At 48.8% G+C, this 24,255-nt stretch overlaps 1 protein-coding gene across 11 annotated transcripts in view; it reads left to right on the top strand.

The window, feature by feature from the left end:
• The window catches only part of BAG6 (BAG cochaperone 6), a 62,228-nt gene that overhangs the window by 15,828 nt on the left and 22,145 nt on the right, over window positions 1-24,255 (top strand). For 9 of the 11 annotated variants that reach the window (XM_088481533.1, XM_088481528.1, XM_088481525.1 and 6 more), the window contains 9 exons: window positions 8,100-8,230; window positions 8,684-8,810; window positions 10,192-10,386; window positions 10,546-10,804; window positions 10,892-10,942; window positions 11,942-12,040; window positions 13,817-13,953; window positions 14,090-14,162; window positions 22,248-22,528. In XM_088481533.1, the coding sequence (XP_088337659.1) occupies window positions 8,100-8,230; window positions 8,684-8,810; window positions 10,192-10,386; window positions 10,546-10,804; window positions 10,892-10,942; window positions 11,942-12,040; window positions 13,817-13,953; window positions 14,090-14,162; window positions 22,248-22,528 (1,353 nt within the window). The remainder of the gene's footprint in view (window positions 1-8,099; window positions 8,231-8,683; window positions 8,811-10,191; window positions 10,387-10,545; window positions 10,805-10,891; window positions 10,943-11,941; window positions 12,041-13,816; window positions 13,954-14,089; window positions 14,163-22,247; window positions 22,529-24,255) is intronic. The other 2 variants (XM_088481531.1, XM_088481527.1) reach the window with 1 other exon arrangement.

Below are 24,255 nucleotides of genomic sequence, written 5' to 3'. Positions count from 1 at the left end.
ACTGTACCTGTGCTGTGTATACATATCATGGTGTAGTAGTGTGTGAGGGGGAGACTGGCACTGCTGTTGTCTGTACTGTACCTGTGCTGTGTATACATGTCATGGTGTAGTAGTGTGTGAGGAGACTGGCACTGCTGCTGTCTGTACTGTACCTGTGCTGTGTATACATGTCATGGTGTAGTAGTGTGTGAGGGGGAGACTGGCACTGCTGCTGTCTGTACTGTACCTGTGCTGTGTATACATGTCATGGTGTAGTAGTGTGTGAGGAGGAGACTGGCACTGCTGCTGTCTGTACTGTACCTGTGCTGTGTATACATGTCATGGTGTAGTAGTGTGTGAGGAGGAGACTGGCACTGCTGCTGTCTGTACTGTACCTGTGCTGTGTATACATGTCATGGTGTAGTAGTGTGTGAGGAGACTGGCACTGCTGCTGTCTGTACTGTACCTGTGCTGTGTATACATGTCATGGTGTAGTAGTGTGTGAGGAGGAGACTGGCACTGCTGCTGTCTGTACTGTACCTGTGCTGTGTATACATGTCATGGTGTAGTAGTGTGTGAGGAGACTGGCACTGCTGCTGTCTGTACTGTACCTGTGCTGTGTATACATGTCATGGTGTAGTAGTGTGTGAGGAGGAGACTGGCACTGCTGCTGTCTGTACTGTACCTGTGCTGTGTATACATGTCATGGTGTAGTAGTGTGTTAGGAGGAGACTGGCACTGCTGCTGTCTGTACTGTACCTGTGCTGTGTATACATGTCATGGTGTAGTAGTGTGTGAGGAGGAGACTGGCACTGCTGCTGTCTGTACTGTACCTGTGCTGTGTATACATGTCATGGTGTAGTAGTGTGTTAGGAGGAGACTGGCACTGCTGCTGTCTGTACTGTACCTGTGCTGTGTATACATGTCATGGTGTAGTAGTGTGTGAGGAGGAGACTGGCACTGCTGCTGTGTGTACTGTACCTGTGCTGTGTATACAGGTCATGGTGTAGTAGTGTGTGAGGAGAAGACTGGCACTGCTGCTGTCTGTACTGTACTGTACCTGTGCTGTGTATACAGGTCATGGTGTAGTAGTGTGTGAGGAGGAGACTGGCACTGCTGCTGTGTGTACTGTACCTGTGCTGTGTATACATGTCATGGTGTAGTAGTGTGTGAGGAGGAGACTGGCACTGCTGCTGTCTGTACTGTACCTGTGCTGTGTATACATGTCATGGTGTAGTAGTGTGTTTGGAGGAGACTGGCACTGCTGCTGTCTGTACTGTACCTGTGCTGTGTATACATGTCATGGTGTAGTAGTGTGTGAGGAGGAGACTGGCACTGCTGCTGTCTGTACTGTACCTGTGCTGTGTATACATGTCATGGTGTAGTAGTGTGTTAGGAGGAGACTGGCACTGCTGCTGTCTGTACTGTACCTGTGCTGTGTATACATGTCATGGTGTAGTAGTGTGTGAGGAGGAGACTGGCACTGCTGCTGTTTGTACTGTACCTGTGCTGTGTATACAGGTCATGGTGTAGTAGTGTGTGAGGAGAAGACTGGCACTGCTGCTGTCTGTACTGTACCTGTGCTGTGTATACATGTCATGGTGTAGTAGTGTGTGAGGAGGAGACTGGCACTGCTGCTGTGTGTACTGTACCTGTGCTGTGTATACATGTCATGGTGTAGTAGTGTGTGAGGAGGAGACTGGCACTGCTGCTGCTGTCTGTACTGTACCTGTGCTGTGTATACATGTCATGGTGTAGTAGTGTGTGAGGAGGAGACTGGCACTGCTGCTGTGTGTACTGTACCTGTGCTGTGTATACATGTCATGGTGTAGTGGTGTGTGAGGAGGAGACTGGCACTGCTGCTGTGTGTTCTGTACCTGTGCTGTGTATACATGTCATGGTGCAGTAGTGTGTGAGGAGGAGACTGGCACTGCTGCTGTCTGTACTGTACCTGTGCTGTGTATACATGTCATGGTGTAGTAGTGTGTGAGGAGGAGACTGGCACTGATGCTGTCTGTACTGTACCTGTGCTGTGTATACATGTCATGGTGTAGTAGTGTGTGAGGAGGAGACTGGTACTGCTGCTGTCTGTACTGTACCTGTGCTGTGTATACATGTCATGGTGTAGTAGTGTGTGGAGGAGACTGGCACTGCTGCTGTCTGTACTGTGCCTGTGCTGTGTATACATGTCATGGTGTAGTAGTGTGTGAGGAGGAGACTGGCACTGCTGCTGTCTGTACTGTACCTGTGCTGTGTATACATGTCATGGTGTAGTAGTGTGTGAGGAGGAGACTGGCACTGCTGCTGTCTGTACTGTACCTGTGCTGTGTATACATGTCATGGTGTAGTAGTGTGTGAGGAGACTGGCACTGCTGCTGTCTGTACTGTACCTGTGCTGTGTATACAGGTCATGGTGTAGTAGTGTGTGAGGAGGAGACTGGCACTGCTGCTGTGTGTACTGTACCTGTGCTGTGTATACATGTCGCTGTCTGTACTGTACCTGTGCTGTGTATACATGTCATGGTGTAGTAGTGTGTGAGGAGGAGACTGGCACTGCTGCTGTCTGTACTGTACCTGTGCTGTGTATACATGTCATGGTGTAGTAGTGTGTGAGGAGGAGACTGGCACTGCTGCTGTCTGTACTGTACCCGTGCTGTGTATACCTGTCATGGTGTAGTAGTGTGTGAGGATGAGACTGGCACTGCTGCTGCTGTCTGTACTATACCTGTGCTGTGTATACATGTCATGGTGTAGTAGTGTGTGAGGAGACTGGCACTGCTGCTGTCTGTACTGTACCTGTGCTGTGTATACATGTCGCTGTCTGTACTGTACCTGTGCTGTGTTTACATGTCATGGTGTAGTAGTGTGTGAGGAGGAGACTGGCACTGCTGCTGTCTGTACTGTACCTGTGCTGTGTATACATGTCGCTGTCTGTACTGTACCTGTGCTGTGTATACATGTCATGGTGTAGTAGTGTGTGAGGAGGAGACTGGCACTGCTGCTGTCTGTACTGTACCTGTGCTGTGTATACATGTCATGGTGTAGTGGTGTGTGAGGAGGAGACTGGCACTGCTGCTGTGTGTACTGTACCTGTGCTGTGTATACATGTCATGGTGTAGTAGTGTGTGAGGAGGAGACTGGCACTGCTGCTGTGTGTACTGTACCTGTGCTGTGTATACATGTCATGGTGTAGTGGTGTGTGAGGAGGAGACTGGCACTGCTGCTGTGTGTACTGTACCTATGCTGTGTATACATGTCATGGTGTAGTAGTGTGTGAGGAGGAGACTGGCACTGCTGCTGTGTGTACTGTACCTGTGCTGTGTATACATGTCATGGTGTAGTAGTGTGTGAGGAGACTGGCACTGCTGCTGTGTGTACTGTACCTGTGCTGTGTATACATGTCATGGTGTAGAAGTGTGTGGAGGAGCCTGGCACTGCTGCTGTGTGTACTGTACCTGTGCTGTGTATACATGTCATGGTGTAGTAGTGTGTGAGGAGGAGACTGGCACTGCTGTTGTCTGTACTGTACCTGTGCTGTGTATACATGTCATGGTGTAGTAGTGTGTGAGGAGACTGGCACTGCTGCTGTGTGTACTGTACCTGTGCTGTGTATACATGTCATGGTGTAGTAGTGTGTGAGGAGGAGACTGGCACTGCTGCTGTGTGTACTGTACCTGTGCTGTGTATACATGTCATGGTGTAGTAGTGTGTGAGGAGGAGACTGGCACTGCTGCTGCTGTGTGTACTGTACCTGTGCTGTGTATACAGGTCATGGTGTAGTAGTGTGTGAGGATGAGACTGGCACTGCTGCTGCTGTCTGTACTGTACCTGTGCTGTGTATACAGGTCATGGTGTAGTAGTGTGTGAGGAGGAGACTGATACTGCTGCTGTCTGTACCGTACCTGTGCTGTGTATACATGTCATGGTGTAGTAGTGTGTGAGGAGGAGACTGGCACTGCTGCTGTCTGTACTGTACCTGTGCTGTGTATACATGTCGCTGTCTGTACTGTACCTGTGCTGTGTATACATGTCATGGTGTAGTAGTGTGTGGAGGAGACTGGCACTGCTGCTGTCTGTACTGTACCTGTGCTGTGTATACAGGTCATGGTGTAGTAGTGTGTGAGGAGGAGACTGGCACTGCTGCTGTCTGTACTGTACCTGTGCTGTGTATACATGTCGCTGTCTGTACTGTACCTGTGCTGTGTATACATGTCATGGTGTAGTGGTGTGTGAGGAGGAGACTGGCACTGCTGCTGTGTGTACTGTACCTGTGCTGTGTATACATGTCATGGTGTAGTAGTGTGTGAGGAGGAGACTGGCACTGCTGCTGTCTGTACTGTACCTGTGCTGTGTATACATGTCATGGTGTAGTAGTGTGTGGAGGAGACTGGCACTGCTGCTGTCTGTACTGTACCTGTGCTGTGTATACATATCATGGTGTAGTAGTGTGTGAGGGGGAGACTGGCACTGCTGTTGTCTGTACTGTACCTGTGCTGTGTATACATGTCATGGTGTAGTAGTGTGTGAGGAGACTGGCACTGCTGCTGTCTGTACTGTACCTGTGCTGTGTATACATGTCATGGTGTAGTAGTGTGTGAGGAGGAGACTGGCACTGCTGCTGTGTGTACTGTACCTGTGCTGTGTATACAGGTCATGGTGTAGTAGTGTGTGAGGAGAAGACTGGCACTGCTGCTGTCTGTACTGTACTGTACCTGTGCTGTGTATACAGGTCATGGTGTAGTAGTGTGTGAGGAGGAGACTGGCACTGCTGCTGTGTGTACTGTACCTGTGCTGTGTATACATGTCATGGTGTAGTAGTGTGTGAGGAGGAGACTGGCACTGCTGCTGTCTGTACTGTACCTGTGCTGTGTATACATGTCATGGTGTAGTAGTGTGTTTGGAGGAGACTGGCACTGCTGCTGTCTGTACTGTACCTGTGCTGTGTATACATGTCATGGTGTAGTAGTGTGTGAGGAGGAGACTGGCACTGCTGCTGTCTGTACTGTACCTGTGCTGTGTATACATGTCATGGTGTAGTAGTGTGTTAGGAGGAGACTGGCACTGCTGCTGTCTGTACTGTACCTGTGCTGTGTATACATGTCATGGTGTAGTAGTGTGTGAGGAGGAGACTGGCACTGCTGCTGTTTGTACTGTACCTGTGCTGTGTATACAGGTCATGGTGTAGTAGTGTGTGAGGAGAAGACTGGCACTGCTGCTGTCTGTACTGTACCTGTGCTGTGTATACATGTCATGGTGTAGTAGTGTGTGAGGAGGAGACTGGCACTGCTGCTGTGTGTACTGTACCTGTGCTGTGTATACATGTCATGGTGTAGTAGTGTGTGAGGAGGAGACTGGCACTGCTGCTGCTGTCTGTACTGTACCTGTGCTGTGTATACATGTCATGGTGTAGTAGTGTGTGAGGAGGAGACTGGCACTGCTGCTGTGTGTACTGTACCTGTGCTGTGTATACATGTCATGGTGTAGTGGTGTGTGAGGAGGAGACTGGCACTGCTGCTGTGTGTTCTGTACCTGTGCTGTGTATACATGTCATGGTGCAGTAGTGTGTGAGGAGGAGACTGGCACTGCTGCTGTCTGTACTGTACCTGTGCTGTGTATACATGTCATGGTGTAGTAGTGTGTGAGGAGGAGACTGGCACTGATGCTGTCTGTACTGTACCTGTGCTGTGTATACATGTCATGGTGTAGTAGTGTGTGAGGAGGAGACTGGTACTGCTGCTGTCTGTACTGTACCTGTGCTGTGTATACATGTCATGGTGTAGTAGTGTGTGGAGGAGACTGGCACTGCTGCTGTCTGTACTGTGCCTGTGCTGTGTATACATGTCATGGTGTAGTAGTGTGTGAGGAGGAGACTGGCACTGCTGCTGTCTGTACTGTACCTGTGCTGTGTATACATGTCATGGTGTAGTAGTGTGTGAGGAGGAGACTGGCACTGCTGCTGTCTGTACTGTACCTGTGCTGTGTATACATGTCATGGTGTAGTAGTGTGTGAGGAGGAGACTGGCACTGCTGCTGTCTGTACTGTACCCGTGCTGTGTATACATGTCATGGTGTAGTAGTGTGTGAGGATGAGACTGGCACTGCTGCTGCTGTCTGTACTATACCTGTGCTGTGTATACATGTCATGGTGTAGTAGTGTGTGAGGAGACTGGCACTGCTGCTGTCTGTACTGTACCTGTGCTGTGTATACATGTCGCTGTCTGTACTGTACCTGTGCTGTGTTTACATGTCATGGTGTAGTAGTGTGTGAGGAGGAGACTGGCACTGCTGCTGTCTGTACTGTACCTGTGCTGTGTATACATGTCGCTGTCTGTACTGTACCTGTGCTGTGTATACATGTCATGGTGTAGTAGTGTGTGAGGAGGAGACTGGCACTGCTGCTGTCTGTACTGTACCTGTGCTGTGTATACATGTCATGGTGTAGTGGTGTGTGAGGAGGAGACTGGCACTGCTGCTGTGTGTACTGTACCTGTGCTGTGTATACATGTCATGGTGTAGTAGTGTGTGAGGAGGAGACTGGCACTGCTGCTGTGTGTACTGTACCTGTGCTGTGTATACATGTCATGGTGTAGTGGTGTGTGAGGAGGAGACTGGCACTGCTGCTGTGTGTACTGTACCTATGCTGTGTATACATGTCATGGTGTAGTAGTGTGTGAGGAGGAGACTGGCACTGCTGCTGTGTGTACTGTACCTGTGCTGTGTATACATGTCATGGTGTAGTAGTGTGTGAGGAGACTGGCACTGCTGCTGTGTGTACTGTACCTGTGCTGTGTATACATGTCATGGTGTAGAAGTGTGTGGAGGAGCCTGGCACTGCTGCTGTGTGTACTGTACCTGTGCTGTGTATACATGTCACGGTGTAGTAGTGTGTGAGGAGGAGACTGGCACTGCTGCTGTCTGTACTGTACCTGTGCTGTGTATACATGTCATGGTGTAGTAGTGTGTGAGTAGGAGACTGGCACTGCTGCTGTCTGTACTGTACCTGTGCTGTGTATACATGACATGGTGTAGTAGTGTGTGAGTAGGAGACTGGCACTGCTGCTGTCTGTACTGTACCTGTGCTGTTTATACATGTCATGGTGTAGTAGTGTGTGAGGAGGAGACTGGCACTGCTGCTGTCTGTACTGTACCTGTGCTGTGTATACATGTCATGGTGTAGTAGTGTGTGAGGAGGAGACTGGCACTGCTGCTGTCTGTACTGTACCTGTGCTGTGTATACATGTCATGGTGTAGTAGTGTGTGAGGAGGAGACTGTCACTGCTGCTGTCTGTACTGTACCTGTGCTGTGTATACATGACATGGTGTAGTAGTGTGTGAGGGGGAGACTGGCACTGCTGCTGTCTGTACTGTACCTGTGCTGTGTATACATGTCATGGTGTAGTAGTGTGTGAGGAGGAGACTGGCACTGCTGCTGTCTGTACTGTACCTGTGCTGTGTATACATGTCATGGTGTAGTAGTGTGTGAGTAGGAGACTGGCACTGCTGCTGTGTGTACTGTACCTGTGCTGTGTATACATGTCATGGTGTAGTAGTGTGTGAGGAGGAGACTGGCACTGCTGCTGTCTGTACTGTACCTGTGCTGTGTATACATGTCACGGTGTAGTAGTGTGTGAGGAGGAGACTGGCACTGCTGCTGTGTGTACTGTACCTGTGCTGTGTATACATGTCATGGTGTAGTAGTGTGAGGAGGAGACTGGCACTGCTGCTGTCTGTACTGTACCTGTGCTGTGTATACATGTCATGGTGTAGTAGAGTGTGAGGAGACTGGCACTGCTACTGTCTGTACTGTACCTGTGCTGTGTATACATGGCATGGTGTAGTAGTGTGTGAGGAGACTGGCACTGCTGGTGTCTGTACTGTACCTGTGCTGTGTATACATGGCATGGTGTAGTAGTGTGTGAGGAGGAGACTGGCACTGCTGCTGTGTGTACTGTACCTGTGCTGTGTATACATGTCATGGTGTAGTAGTGGGTGAGGGGAGACTGGGAATGCTTTCTATACAGTACATGTGATGGGTATACTGGGTATAGTGTAGTAGTGTGTGAAGAGGAGATGACACTGTAGTCTGTACGTTATGTCACTTATATGTGTACCTATTGCAGCAGCAACCTGCCAGTGACCAGTCTGCAGAGCCTATGGAAACCTCTGTGCCTGAGGCTGAATCTGGCAATAGGGAAACACAAGCACAAGGCACCCCTCCGGCTGACGGACAAGCTGGTACAGCACCAACAGGGTAACACACAATTATCTGTATATTCATTTATATACTAATGGAGCGTACACACGGTCAGATTTGTCAGACTTGTCAGATTTGTCAGATGAACGACTGAACGATTGAACGATTTGGACGATTTGACCAAAGTTTTGAACGATTGAACGATTTTTAACTGCATTAAAATGAATGGAATCGTCCAAGTCTGACTGCAAACCCATCAGATGTCAGATATCGTTATCTGACGAACGGGAACGCGCATCGTTGATCGTCCATCGTTCAGGCATGTCAGATATGAACGATTTTCCATCAGATATGAACGACTGAACGATTTTTAAATCGTTATCGTCCATATCTGAAGAAAAAATCTGATCGTGTGTATGCACCATTACACTTCGCAGTCTGCGTCTGTTACATTTCCCTGTAATGTCTATAATGCAGTGTGTGATATCATGTCTGTTACTCTCTCTGCAGTCATCCCAGCCCTGCCGAACATGTGGAGATTCTCCAGTCCTTGTCCAGGGTGGAGGAACGTCTTGCCCCCTTTATGGAGCGCTATCGGGATATCATCAGCAATGCTGCAGATAGCGTCTATGAGAATGTAAGAGCTGCTCCATAGGGCGTCCATATTTGTGTTATCAGGATGGATTCCGGACAGCTGTGGTCTCAGCGTAACCCCCACCTGTCCTATAACTGCCTACTGATCACTTTTATAATATATTTATATATGATCTATTTATGTGCTAGAAAAGGGTCTTTTGCTGAGGTTCATAATAAGCTAAATGTTTCCTTTCCGACTATAAATAGCATCTTCATGAAAAATTTTGTTCAAGAGGTTCCATGACGCTTTCAGAATAGAGGTAGGAGCAATGGGTTAGCCTGGGGAGAATAGAGCCAGCAATAACAGCATGGACAAGCCTGGGGAGTATAGAGCCAGCAGTAGGAGCAATGGGTTAGCCTTGGTAGAACAGATCCAGCAATAGGAGCACGATTAAGCCTGTGGAGAATAGAGCTAGCATTAGGAGCAATGGGCTAGCGTGGGGAGAATAGAGCCAGCAATAGAAGCATGACAAGCCTGGGGAGAATAGAACCAGCTATATGAGCATGGGCTAGCCTAGGGAGAATAGAGCCAGCAATAGGAGCATGACAAGCCTGGGGAGAATAGAGCCAGCGGTAGGAGCATGGACAAGCCTGGGGACAATAGAGCCAGCGGTAGGAGCATGGGCTAGCCTAGGAAGAATAGAGCCAGCAATAGGAGCACGGACAAGACTGGGGAGAATAGAGCCAGCGGTAGGAGCTTGGACTTGCCTAAGGAGAATAGAGCCAGCAATAGGAGCATGGACAAGCCTGGGTAGAATAGAGCCAGCGGTAGGAGCATGGGACAAGCCTGGGTAGAATAGAGCCAGTGGTAGGAGCATGGGACAAGCCTGGGGAGAATAGAGCCAGCGGTAATAGCATGGGACAAGCCTGGGTAGAATAGAGCCAGCGGTAGGAGCATGGGACAAGCCTGGGGAGAATAGAGCCAGCGGTAGGAGCATGGGACAAGCCTGGGAGAATAGAGCCAGCGGTAGGAGCATGGGACAAGCCTGGGGAGAATAGAGCCAGCGGTAGGAGCATAGGACAAGCCTAGGGACAATATAGCCTGCAGTAGAAGCATTGGCTAGCCTGGTGAGAATAGAGCCAGCAATAGGTGCATGAGCTAGCCTGGGGTAAATAGAGGTGGTGAACATGGGAAGATTAGAGCCAGCGGTAGAAGCATGAACGAGCCTTGGGCGAGTAGGGCAGTGGTAGGAGTGTGGGTGAGCTCAGGATGCAAGATGACTAGTTATTCTGATTTCTGAGGTTGGAAGTTATTGTTTTCATTCCATTGTTTTTCCATCCACTTCCCGGTTTCTGTACCCTCATACTGGTGGATATTCTTTTGTACCGATGATCCGAAGTACAGTGCCAATCGTTCTACTTTCTGTGTCTTCCTCCAACAGGATGAGAGGGCACAAGCTCAGCGTATTATTAACCTTGTTGGGGAGTGTCTAAGGCTTCTGGGAAATGCTCTGGTCGCGGTGTCTGACTTGCGCTGTAATCTGTCCATGGCTGTACCCCGACACATGCATGTGGTCCGACCCATGTCACACTACACAGGTCCCATGTTACTCCAGCAGGCAGCCATCCCTATACAGGTAGACGTCAGTGTGTATGATCCCTCTCCTCTCACTGTCCGCTCTCACTACCCTCCTTCTCCCTTCTCTTTATCCTTTCTACATCTTAATTGTCTTTTTATTTTTCCTTTTATTTTGACATATTTCTTCATTTTGTTCATACAATAACCTTCTTTTTAGATAAATCTTGGTACCACCGTCACAATGACAGGAAATGGAGCCCATGCTGGTCAGGCAGCACCTGAAGCAACCTCCACCCCAGCAGCTCCCACCAGTGCCTCTGACCCACCGCAAGGTACCACTGAGAACCAGGGTCCTGCCACCACGGAATCCACACAGTCACAGGGCCCCTCCGCCCCTGCCCCTCCACCACACCCACGGGTTATACGTATCACACACCAGACAGTGGAGCCAGTTATGATGATGATGAATATCCAGGGTGAGCTTGTCGGCCAGTCACCCGTTGCTGCACCTCCTGTCCTCCCCACTATACTTTGACCACAGTTTATTTGTTTCCCCTTGTTAGATTCAGGATCCAATGGCTCATCAAACGTTCCCCCGCCCTCAGCGACTCATGGTGAGACACTAAGTGGTGATTGGCTGTTGTAGATTTATATCTGTATGTTGATATTCTTAGCTAGGGGTACAGTCACCTAGGGCAGTGTTGGGGTTATGTGAAGTGGTTAAAAGCAGGTGATTAGGTGCCCGTTCCATTCGTCCAGTTTATTTACGGTGTTTGGTTGCTTATACATAGTTTATGCTCTATACCCTCCAAATTCATGGCAGCTAGCCCTTAATAAGGAAGTGTCATAGAACAAGTGGTTGGACAGTGGCAGAAGAGATGACCATAGTCTTGAAGACCAGCTCAGAACCACTACTGAACTTCCCGAGTGTCTCCTCAGGCAATTAAGTGTCACGATGAGCCATGTCTGGTATATTCCACTAGTATAGGGGGTAAATTTATAGTCGAGGGCAGAGTTTCCCAAACTCTGCCATTACAGTCCAGGTTTTAAGGATATCCTTGCTTGAGCACAGGTGAATTAATTAGCCCCTCAGTCAATTTGATTTAATCGTCTGGACTCCTTTAAAACCTGCACTGTAATGGCAGAGTTTGGGAACTTCTGGTCTAGAGGAAACGTCCGGCGGATTCGGGTGATGGGGAATCTGTCATTGCCCTGATATGTTGTGCCCTTCAAGGCCCGCACTTAATTCTTGTCACTGTTGCTAACACTGTGGAGGGTTATTAGTTAAACCTTTCATAGTGCTGCAGTCTCCATAAGTTAATTTGTCAAAGTAAGGTTTTCTAGGAAAACGAGAGGTAAAAGTGCAACACTTTTTATTTTCGTTTGATTTTGTTTTTCTTCTATGCAGTGTTCATCTTTTATCCAGGCATTCTGTGTATAGCACGAGAGTTGGGTTCACTTTAAATCACTAGAGAGCAGCGCTACGTGGACTGCAGGACTGGGGGAGGGGCCGGTGGTTGTTGAATGTCAGTGCACATTAGACCACTACAGCAGGATTTTTCATTTGTGCTTGTAATAAAACCACGTCCTGAGAGCCTGTGTCCTCTGTTTAGGTGCCGGGACTCCTATCCACATGCCAGGGCTGCCTCCCGAGTTCATGCAGGCCATCTCCCATCAGATCACCCAGCAGGCCATTGCTGCTGCATCAGGTGGTATGTAACAAAATGTCAGCTCCTGGAACAAGCCAAGCATTCATCCGCCTTACATACATGGACAAGGTTTATAAACATTGGGACATCAGCACTCCTAATACCCAAATAAGCAGCGGGGGCAGCCGAAGACAAAGGTTTGGTGCCATTGTAGTCAGGTGGAGGAGATGATGATATTAGTGTGGGAAGGAAAAGCACATGAGGGAAGAGGGCCCTGCTCGTGAGGGCTTACAGTTGTAAGACATGGACAGTGTTTCTTGCTATCCATGCTGTAAGGGGGAAACAAATACAATAGTTCAGGAGATATAACACACACAGACCCCACACAAGACTAATAGATGTACAGTCCACCTACCAAGTACAAAAGGGAGTTTTGGCATAGATGCCCGTTGTTCTTTGCTGTATTTGCGTTGTGCTTGTAGCCTGCGACTGTCCATCACTATAGAATCAGAGCTGTCCTATAAACTTGAACTGCTACACTTGTGATCGTAACCTCTGTCTTATGATGACTGGCCTATACCCTTACTAGACTGATATATTGGATCTGATGCACATACATTGGCTTTGTCTGTCAATAAACCGCTGGCTAAGCCCACAGACAGCTTGCCCACATGACAGAGTATCCGCTCACCCGGAGATGGCTGCTGTGGGCGGCTCTGGCTGCTTCTGGATTAGTTGTTCAGCTCTATTTCAGATTCCTGTGTAAGGGGCATTGTAAAGCGGCGACTTATCGCAGATTGCCATAGACTTCAACCCAGTCGGTTCTTTACCACCTGTCTTTGGGTGGCCAGAAAACATGGCCCTACCATGGGTCATTCAGTCTTTACTCTCAGGGTTTTCTTCCCAGTCCCAGTAGATAAGAGGGGATCGGGCTTCTTTTTTAACTTATTTTTCGTCCAGAAACTAAACTGGCTCATTTCAACCAATTCTGAACCTAAAAAATATGTAAGCCTTTTAACTCCAGCCTGTCCAACTTGATAACCAATGGAATGGGCTGAACGAAATTTACCCAGCCCCATAATTCCATTCTTCCAGCTTCTATAATTGGTCAGGAGATGAGAGAGGCACAGCGCTGCCCATATGTACTTGTAATCGTGCGTGTACACGTACCGATTTTAAAGTGCGATTTGAACCTTATCGTTGGTTATCGTTTAAATCGCTCTTTAATAATGACCCTACCAACTTACCATCGACCAGCGATGCGCGGCCATGTATGGACAATAGCGACCTCATTCATCGGCCGTGCATGCCAGACAACTTGCTCGATATCGAGCAAGTTACTATAGGGACCTGCGACCACTGATCGCGGGGCGCTATAGTTGCTGGCAAGTTGGTGGTGTGTTGGATGATCTATATAGATCATCCAACACATCAGGGAGGGTGCAGCACGATCTGCCAGCGTTATCGAATCGCTGGCAGATCGCTACGTGTGTATGCACCATTAGCCTGTTTGGTACTTGCACAGTCCCTGGATATATCGCTGTCCCTGTGCCTTGATCATGGTCTGTGTTTCAGTGAATGTTGGAGAAAACTTTTATTTTCAGGCAATTTTTTTATCTAATTTTTTTAGCAAAATATTTTTGACGTAACCAGTGATTTGTGAATTTAGATCCGGCAGAGCGCCAGGATGCTATGGCTCTGTAATACACAATATGACGCTAGGTGACATCACTGCCACAAGTAGCCACTATATCTCTCTGTTACAGCGTGATGTCCCCACATTTGTGACTATTGGGTGAAAGTACTGTGTACACTTACCAGCACAATGTTTATTCACAGTGCAACAGATTCCCGGCTTTCCCGTTCCTCGGTTACTTTTTACAAGACCTACCGCCCCTCCTCAGCCAGCCCAATCTGGAACCCCCACCCCTCCTACAGGACCTGGTGTAGCACCCGGAACAGGACCTGGAACTACGGTAAGCAGTGATGACATTAAGATGCTACTACTGTACTACTTCTATAAGGTCTCATATGCTGGTAAATGTAAGTTCATGTCCTGACACCATACCGCCTCTCCTGTGAGTGCTAACTTTGCATCTGTATCTGCCCCAGGCTGCTCCAAACTCTCTAAGTCAGATGATCAGTGGTCTAGTGGGACAGCTTCTCATGCATCCGGTCATTGTAGGTAAGTGACTTGTCCCCGTCTTTCTAACCTTTCTGTGTCAAAACAAGAAATAGTTCCTTGGATAGCGCTAATTGTAGATGAAGCCTTATATTAGGAAGGGAAATATACATAAAATACCCATCCGGTAAAAATAAAATGATTTCTACTTCAGGGTCCATAGGGGGTCCACAGGGTTGACCTTGGGGTATAGCTGGATCTGGATCCACGGGCACCACGCAGTTAAAGCTTTTGCTGCTGCTCCCAGGATGCACTTGGGTCCATCCTCCTCTATACCCCACCCCAGAGCCACAGGCACCTCAGTTTGAGTTGGTGCCCGGCCGGAGTCGGGTCACCCTGCACAGGGGGGCTGCAGGAGCAGCCCCCAAAAGCTTTTTATTTAAAAAGAATAAGAGACTGTTAGGTTTTTTATTTTTAACAGCTCTATAGTGGCAGCGAAGGGCTGTCTGTACAGACGCCCACGCTGCCGCTCTTACTCCCCGCTGGCGCCGCGATGCCAGTATCGCACTGGGGATCGCGGCGGGAGGCCAAAGTCCGTACTAGCTGGACTCTGGGGACCTCCCTGGACTGCTGCCAGGGACAAGGTAAGCCGCGAGTCGCCGATTAGCGGCGGCTCGTGGGTCTTACTAGAAATGCAGTCCTTTGCCCCTGGTTCTAGGGGACAGACCGGTGGCGGCGGGCTCCCCCTCTGCGGAGGAATACCCCGTCAGTCCACTAGACCACCAGGGATTTTACATGGCAAGTGGGAAGCAGGCAGCCCTGGGGTTCATAGCTAGCCAGGGGAGGAAGCCTTCCCTGTTTAGCGGCTCCTCTCCTCAGCTCAGCGCGCCTTTCAGCACGTAGTCTGGCGTCGCTGAGCTGCAGTTACTCGGCCACTCCTCCTCTGAGGTCTCTGGGGGCCATTTTCTCTGTGGCAGCGCAGATACTCTCAGGGAGCACGCGGACCGGTTCCCCTGTGTACCTCTCCCCCGACAAAGACAGTGTACACAGCACTATAGCCCTCTCAGACACTGCATCTGGGAGGTTGATTGTAGTGGAAAGGTGCAGTGAGTATATCTTCTCTGCATGGTATGTGACTTTTGCTAGTGCTGCCTGTCTGTGCTTATTTCTACTTACTGTCAGCTTATACCTATCCCTTTACTTCTCCTACAAGCCCTACAGGTGTGTGGGGGAGGGGCGTTTCTACAGACCTCACCTATATAAATCACGTATTTGTGAGGTCCGTCACGTACAGTTGTGTGCTACACAGTACCATATTGTGGGCTGTTGTTCAGCACACTGGTGAGTGCGCTTGATTCGGCTCTGTTGCCAGATATATTTATTTACATAATATATTCTGTCATGTCGGACGAGGAGATTGAGCACTCCGTGGCTCCGGTGTTGGTCTCCTGCGGACGCTGTTCTGCAGGAGTGGATAGGGATGATTTGTCACAGGATGGCCTGTGTAGACTGCACCAGGTGGTTCCTGGCCCATCAAAACCTCCTATGACGCAGGAACCACCATGGGCGATGTTTTCTCAAGTGCTGGTGTCTATTGCGGACAGTCTGTCGGTCCCGACTGCTGTCCCTACTAGGGCGTTGCCCCAGCCAGCCGTCCCCCATTCACCGGGTGTCCCGCAATTATTGCGCAGCCCCTCCGGGTCTCAGTCTGTTGGTCCTTATGCGGGATTGACTATGTATATACAGGCTTCCCCTGTGACGCAGCAGTCTGTGGTGCCCTTCCAGGCCCCTGTGGCGGCTCCTCCACCCTGGGTGGATGTGCTCTCCAACTCCGCACAAAATTTGGCGGCCACGTCTTCAGCTTTTCAGTCAATGTTGCAGAATAACATGCCTTCTAGGGCGTCAAAACGCACTCTAATGGCGCAGGCGGCACATATTTCGGACTCCGAGGGGTCCTCAGATGATGGGGCGGTTCATGATGACACTGACTCGGACACATCGGTCCAGGAAGTGGATACCAAGTTGTCCATTAATGTGCGAGCGCTGGTTAGGGCGGTGCGAGCCATTCTCCTAATAGAGGATGAGGCACCAGCTCCTAAGTCGAAGTATCCTAGTTTAAAAAAAACTAAGGTGGCTTCTGCGGTGTTTCCCCTGTCTGATCAGTTGACAGATCATATGGTGGTGGCTTGGCAGGCGCCCAGTAAGAGATTCCTACCTCAGAAACGGTTGGCTTCTAATTGCCCCTTTCCTGAGGCACATTGTAAAAAATGGGAAACTCCAACGGCGGTGGATTCTCACGTCACCCGTTTAATAAGGAGCGCTACTTTGCCATTACCGTCTATATCCTCGCTGAAGGATCCCACGGACAGGAAAGTTGAGTCTTGCTTAAAGTCCATTTACTCCCTCTCAGGGGCAGGGGCCCGACCGTCCATGACCATCTCCTGGGTGGCCAAGGCCATTGAGGGTTGGGCCAACGCATTGGAAGATACCTTTCCGGACGACGCTCCGGATATCCAGAGGGCGTTGTTAGGACAGATGAGGGATGCTGCTTCCTACATTGGAGAAGCTTCTTTGGATGCTAGCCTGCTGACCTCTCGAGTATCGGCTGCAGCAGTGTCTGCCCGCCGATCCTTATGGCTGAGGTCCTGGAGAGCGGACTCCGATTCAAAGAAGGGCCTGGAGGCCTTACCTTTCAATGGAGAATTGCTATTTGGTCCGGACTTGGACAAAATAGTGGATACCCTGGCTAAATCCAAGTCAGCTTTCCTCCCTTCAGCGGCAACGCCTGCCAAGGTCCGGAGCTCAGCCTTTCGTTCCTTTCGAGTTCAGGGTAAGGCAAAAGGTCAGTCCTTCCCGAGGCAGTCGGCGCTAAGACCGCCTCTAAATCCAAGAAGCAAGCCTGGAGTGCTCGGCACCCTTCTTCCAAGCAGGTGGATAAACCTGCTGCCTGATGGGACGTGCCTCCCTCTGGGGGACCTCAGAGTGGGAGGCCGACTTCTCCAATTCGCCCAGTGTTGGCACAATACCCCACCACGGATGCCTGGGTTCGAGAAGTAAGTCTCTCGGGTACGCCCTGTCTTTTCGGGTCTGGCCGCCCCACCAGTTTTTTTTGCACGAGTCCTTCTCTGGACAAGACCAAAGCTTCCCAGATTCAGGTGGCTATACTATCCTTGCTACAAGCAGGGGTAATTGTTCCAGTTCTGCAGTCTCAACGTGGGACGGCATACTATTCTACTCTGTTTCTGGTACAGAAGCCCAATGGTTCTCATCGCCCTATCCTGAATTTGAAGTCTCTGAATAAATACCTCAGAGTTCCCAAGTTCAGGATGAAAACGTTACGTTCCATCATTCTGGCGATGGAACCCGGGGATTACATGGTCTCCCTGGATATCCAGGACACCTATTTCCATGTGTGCCCATAGCACCGGCACACCAGCGGTATCTGAGGTTTGCTATCCTGCAAAATCACTACCAGTTTCAGGCGTTGCCTTTTGGCCTTTCCACTGCTCCGAGGGTGTTCACTAAGGTGATGGCAATTATGGTCGCCCACCTTCGGGGCCAGGGTATACGGCTGCTGCCGTATCTGGACGATCTTCTGTTGGCGAGCTCCCAGGAGGTACTTCTTCGACATCTCCACCTGACCATTGCTTGTCTTCAGGCACACGGGTGGTTGATAAATTGGAAAAAGTCATCTCTGATCCCATCACAACGGATGGTTCATTTGGGAGCCCTTCTGGATTCTCGTCAGCAAAGGATTTTCCTGACTCCGGAAAAGGTGTCTTCCCTACAACTGCGGATACACAGTTGCCTGAGCAGTGCCAGGGTGTCGGTACACTCGCCCATGAGAGTCCTAGGGTCCATGGTGTCGGCATTCGACATGGTGGAATTTGCCCAGTTCCATTTCAGGCCCCTGCAGGGGCAGATTCTATCGGAATGGAACGGGTTGCCTCACCGGATCCGATCCCAGACACTGGTCTTGTCCTCGGAAGTGCGCCAGTCTCTAGCTTGGTGGCTTCAGCCAGCTCATCTCATCGAGGGTCGCCCCTTTTGGATCCCGGACTGGGTTCTGCTCACAACAGATGCCAGTCTCCGGGGTTGGGGGACAGTGACCGGCTCGTTGTCTCTACAAGGCCGTTGGTCTGCGGAGGAAGCAGTTCTTCCCATAAACGTGCTGGAACTGCGGGCCGTGTACAGTGCTCTGCTGTCAGGCACCGCTCTTCACGGAAGGGCAGTGCAGGTGCAATCTGACAACGCCACCACGGTGGCGTACATCAATCACCAGGGAGGAGCCCGCAGCAGAGCTGCGATGCCGGAGGTGTCTCAGATTCTGGCTTGGGCGGAGTGCCACCTTCCAGCAATCTCGGCAGTTTTCATCCCGGGAGTCTTCAATTGGGAGGCAGACTTCCTCAGCCGTCACGACGTGCATCCCGGGGAATGGTCGCTTCACCCAGAGGTGTTTCAACTTCTCGTGGACAAATGGGGACTGCCGGAGTTGGACCTGATGGCCTCCCGTCACAATTACAAGTTACCCGTGTACGGGTCAAGGACAAGGGGCGCATGCGCAAGCCTGGTGGACGCGCTGTCGGTGAAATGGACATTTCACCTAGCGTACCTGTTCCCTCCGATCTCCCTGCTACCTCGGGTACTAAGAAAAATCAAACAGGACGGGGGCACGTTTCTGCTAGTGGCTCCAGCGTGGCCCAGACTTCCTTGGTACTCCTATCTCAAGAGCTTGTCCGTCGATGCTCCGTTCCTTCTTCCTCAGCGTCAGGACCTGTTGTCTCAGGGGGCTTGCCTTTACCCAGATCTGGGTCGGCTGTCTTTGACGGCGTGGCTCTTGAGACAGCCGTCTTAAGGTCCCGGGGCTTTTCCAGCTCTGTCATCAGTACCATGCTGAGGGCGCGTAAACCTGCCTCTGCACGGATTTACCACAGAGTGTGGCACACTTACTTTCAGTGGTGTGAGTCCAGAAACTTTGATCCTCAGGTGTTCAGGGTTTCTAGGATTTTGGCATTTCTGCAGTCAGGTCTTGACCTGGGCTTACGTCTTGCTTCCCTGAAGGTTCATGTATCGGCTCTGTCTGTGTGGTTCCAACGTACAATCGCTACACTGCCTGACGTTCACACCTTTTTCCAGGGTGTTCTTAGAATCCAGCCTCCCTTTGTGCCTCCAGTGGCTCCGTGGGACTTGGCGGTGGTTCTTCGGGTCCTGCAGGAACCTCCTTTTGAACCTCTTGAGTCGGTGGACCTCAAGTGGTTAACACTGAAAACTGTGTTTCTCCTGGCAATTGCTTTGGCCAGGAGGGTATCCGAGTTGGGGGCACTTTCCTGTAGTCCCCCCTTCTTAATTTTTCACCAGGACAAAGCAGTGCTTCGCACTCGTCCTGAGTTTTTGCCCAAAGTTGTGTTTAAGTTCCACATCAATCAGGAACTGGTGGTGCCAGCTTTTCAGTTCCCTGATCTTACAGCTGGCGAGGCTTCATTGGACGTTGTCCGTGCTCTCAGAATTTATGTTGATCGGACTGCTTCTGTTAGAAGGTCCGATTCTTTGTTTGTCCTCTTTGGTTTTCATAAGAGGGGTTGGCCTGCCAGCAAACAAACTTTAGCCCGTTGGCTCTGTTCTGTTATTAGGGAGGCTTATATACAGGAAAGTTTACCTGTTCCAGCCTCTGTTAAGGCTCATTCCACTCGGTCTGTGGGTCCTTCTTGGGCTGCTAGACGTGGTGCCTCCGCTGTTTAGCTGTGCAAGGCAGCCACTTGGTCTTCCATTCAGACGTTTTTGAGGTTTTATGCGTTTGACACCTTTGCCTCTCAGGATGCATCCTTTGGGCGCAGGATTCTCCTTTCTGCACAGGAGCGTCCCCGCCCTTAGTTGAACTGCTTTGGGACATCCCCAAGGTCAACCCTATGGACCCTGAAGTAGAAAACAAGAGATATGGTAAGAACTTGCCTTTGTTATCTCTGTTTCTACGAAGTCCATAGGGTCCACAGGGCGCCCGCCTGGCTTCACATGGGCTGTGTTGCTGGTCACCAGTTTTCCGTCTCCCATTTCTATGAGTATGGTTTCTTGTGTGTTCCAGTCTTCCTTCTCTCTGTTTAGTCTCCTCCTCCGGCTTGGGCTGCTTACCAACTGAGGTGCCTGTGGCTCGGGGGTGGGCTATAGAGGAGGGTGGACCCAAGTGCATCCTGGGAGCAGCAGCAAAAGCTTTAACTGCGTGGTGCCCGTGGTTCCAGATCCAGCTATACCCCAAGGTCAACCCTGTGGACCCTATGGACTTCGTAGAAACAGAGATAACAAAGGTAAGTTCTTACCATATCTCTTGTTATCATTTATTTAAAATAATTTAAAAACAAGAAGAATAATAACATGGACATAAAAGTGGAATTGGGATCCAAGGTGTCAAAGTCTCACCAAATGGAGATGCTGCCGTGGGCTAGTGCTAAGGATTAGCAAAGGGTTCCGGGCCAGAATTAGCTCGGTACCACCGCAGAAAGCTTTTAATAATCCAAATGATGGCAGGATCCCAAAAAACGTTCCTCCTGGTTCACAAACTTGCACCTCCTGACTTTGACACCTTGGATCCCGATTCCTCGTTTATGTCCATGTTATTATTCTTCTTGTTTTTAAATTATTTTGAATAAATGATATCATTTTATTTTTACTGGATGGGTATTTTATGTATATTTCCCTTCCTAATATAAGGCTTCATCTACAATTAGCGCTATCCAAGGCACTATTTCTTGTTTTGTTGCATTCTTGTGAAGTTGGTATTACTTCATTCCTTGTGTGTTTGGGAGCTTCAGAATTGTATTTCTTGCGCAATTTAAGGGGTACTCACCTTTTGAAATTTTCTATTAACCTTTCTGTGTGGGTGTGTGTGTGGTCAGTCTGTATCTATCGAACTAGAAGAAAATGAGTACTAGACGCATCCAAGGTCCGTAATATACTTATAGTAACTCTTGTAATACTTTGACCTTATTTGCAGCCGGTTATGTCTTGGTCCCTCTAATTTTTTATTCATTCATTTTTTTACCTTAATATTTATTTAGAAAGCAAGAAATGAACGTAGAATATGGTGATCATCCTAACACTTGAGATCAAATAGCAGAAATATTAAGATCCTTATCAATTACAAATGTTGGGCGTAGCTAGCTTCTATCACCCAGATACTTTAGGGCTGATGCCGAGTCTATTTGCGGAGCGTTTTTTGCGCTGCACATGTTCTGTGACTGAGCGTGAGCAACCACTGCCGCATACCTCACAGGCAAATCTCTCCTTGCAGCGGGAATGGCGTAAGTTTAACGAGGGGGTGTGTAAAGGAATTACTTTCTATTGCAGAGGTGTGCGCACGTGTGAATATGCCGGTTTCTGGATGGGTCTTATGCACCCAAGTGTCTTTTTAAGAATGTTCCAAACAGTTGATTTGGCCACACCTAATGTTTTTGCTATCTCTCTGATGGGTTTGTTTTGATTTTTCAGCCTAATGATGGCTTGCTTCACTGATAGTGACAGCTCTTTGGATCTCATATTGAGAGTCGACAGCAACTGATTCCAAATGCAAATGTCACACCTAGAATCAACTCCAGACCTTTTACCTGCTTAATTGATAATGAAATAACGAGGGAATAGCCCACACCTGTCCATGAAATAGCTTTTGAGTTGATAGTCCCATTACTTTTGGCCCCTTAAAAAGTGGGAGGCACATATAGAAACCGTTGTAATTCCTACACCGTTCACCTGATTTGGATGTAATTACCCTCAAATTAAATCTGAACATCTGCAGTTAAAGCACATCTTGTTTGTTTCATTTCAAAGCCATTGTGGTGGTGAATAGAGGCCAAAATATGAAAAATTCTGTGAGTCCCAATATTTATGCACCTGACTGTATGTATGTGTATATGTATATGTATATATATATATATATATATATATATATATATATATATATATATATATATATATATATATACACACACACACTATAAGCATCTATTTCTGTGGACGGAGCACGATGGATATTGTATCCGGCTTCCGTACAAATGCATCAGCCACTTTGTCTACGGAGTCTAACTTGCCAGCTAGCGCTTAATAATTGTGTCCTCTGCCACATCCTCTTATTTACTAGCCTTTTTTCCTCCCGCCATGCAGCTCAGAGTGGCAGCACGACCTCCACCTCCTCTTCTTCATCCACTTCCACGTCCTCCTCCACGACTTCCACCACGTCCACCTTCCCGAGCACTCCTTCTGCACCATCCGCTCCATCTTCACAGCCCCCTCCAGGACCAGACCAACATTTGTCTCAGCTGCTGGGCTCGTTACTGGGCTCCGCCAGCTCGGGCGTGGCCAACATAGCTATGGGCTCACCGAGTATTGCCGTGGCGGTTCCAGGAATGCCAGCGTTTCTACAAGGAGTCACCGATATATTACAGGTATCTGTCCCATCTGTCTGTGGACTTGGGTGCGTGGTTCTTGTGGGGAGAAGGGTGTCGGTTGTTTTATATTATTATTCTGTGGTATGCAGAACTTTCTATGTTACTGATGTACTGTACTTTTATTTTACGGTTTGCTGCTGTTATGTTGTGGCATGTCAGTACAACCTTGAACTAGCGGAAACCCATTTTGGCAGCATTATACTAGTGTACATGAAGTAGCTCTGGGGACTGGGTACATGTAGGGTTATTCTGACCAATCATTAACCCTGTCTTCTATACATGGCCTTTTAGGTTTTATATAATCAATATGCCAGTGTGGTTTATACATGAACAGGTCTGCATTAAAGCTGTTTTATAGCTACAATGGAGAGGTGACCTCTTATGTGTCTCTTATGTGTAGGCAACAGGTATGTCAGAGACCACAAAGGCTATGGCCATATTCCCACTGGCGGCTGCAGGCTGTGTCAGTTCCCTAACATTATTATCTTTTATTTGTTAGGGCACCACAAGGGGTACGCAGCGCAACATAAAAAACAGTGAGGCACACAGCATAAATACGATGCTCGACAGTGAGCAGCACAAAGTATACTTACAAACAATGCTGTAAGTAAAGACATGTACGGGGGGAAGTTGCTGTAGCTAGAGTCAGGAGGTATTGGCGAGTCACCCGTGGGGGGGGCACAGCAGCTTTCAGTGATCCTGTACCCATAGTATGGGCGAGAAGTCAGTCGCTGAAGGTAGGAGTTGTCCAACAACAAAGGAGCACTGGTGGGAAGGACAGTTGGGAGAAGGGGTCTGTCTGAGAGCTTCTATTCCACAACCAGTAACTTCACCGGGACTCTAAGCGCTCTATCGGCAGAGGACACTGTAGCTCTCACTGGGCTTTGCCCTTTCTTTTTATATTAACGGGCTAATATACTTTATTCATATATTTTATACCTGTTCACATTGCAGCATAAGGGAAAGCTGTTTGTCAACATAAATGAAGTTTGGTGCAATTGTCTCCTGAAATACTTTGTGCTGCAGCGATCGTTCCGGTGGCCTGGCTGGTTTCTAAACGGGATGCACCGAACAGGTCCAAGATTAAATACAACAACGTCTCACTGTATATGATTTGTTTTATATGATGCACACAGCACAAGTTTGCAGACAATGAGATTATAGCACTCCTGCAAGATGCTAAGGGGTCTATTTACTAAGCTGTGTTAGGAGATAAAGTGAACAGTGATAAGGTACCAGCCAATCAGCTCCTAACTGACATTTTTTTTCAAACACAGCCTGTGACATGGCAGTTAGGAGCTGATTGGCTGGTACCTTATCACCGTTCACTTTATCTCCTAACACAGCTTAGTAAATTGACCCCTAAAACTGGCCACACATCTAAAGATTATCTGTCCAACCAGCCAACTAGTTGATTGGTAGGAATGAGAATCTGGCAATGTATGAAAGCAAATGACAATCAGCAATTTGCTCCCAAACGCTGGAAAATGGACAAAAAACTGTTGTTTGAACAAATAGCTTAGATCAAACATTTAACAAACTTGTCTGACGACCATTTTCATCTGTTTTCTGGCATTTAGGAGCAAATTGCTGATCATCATTTACTCCCATACGTTACCAGATTTTCATTCCAACCAATCAACTAGTTGGCTGGGTGGACAGATAATCTTTAGATGTGTGGCCAGCTTAAGTATTTGTTGTCCGATCAGTTAATCGTAAACAAC

The sequence above is a fragment of the Taudactylus pleione genome, unplaced genomic scaffold (genome assembly GCF_031769625.1).
Source record: "Taudactylus pleione unplaced genomic scaffold, aTauple2 ptg000274l, whole genome shotgun sequence".
NCBI lineage: Eukaryota > Metazoa > Chordata > Amphibia > Anura > Myobatrachidae > Taudactylus > Taudactylus pleione.
Note: the sequence above shows the minus strand (reverse complement) of the source record. Positions and strands in the feature narration are given on the sequence as shown.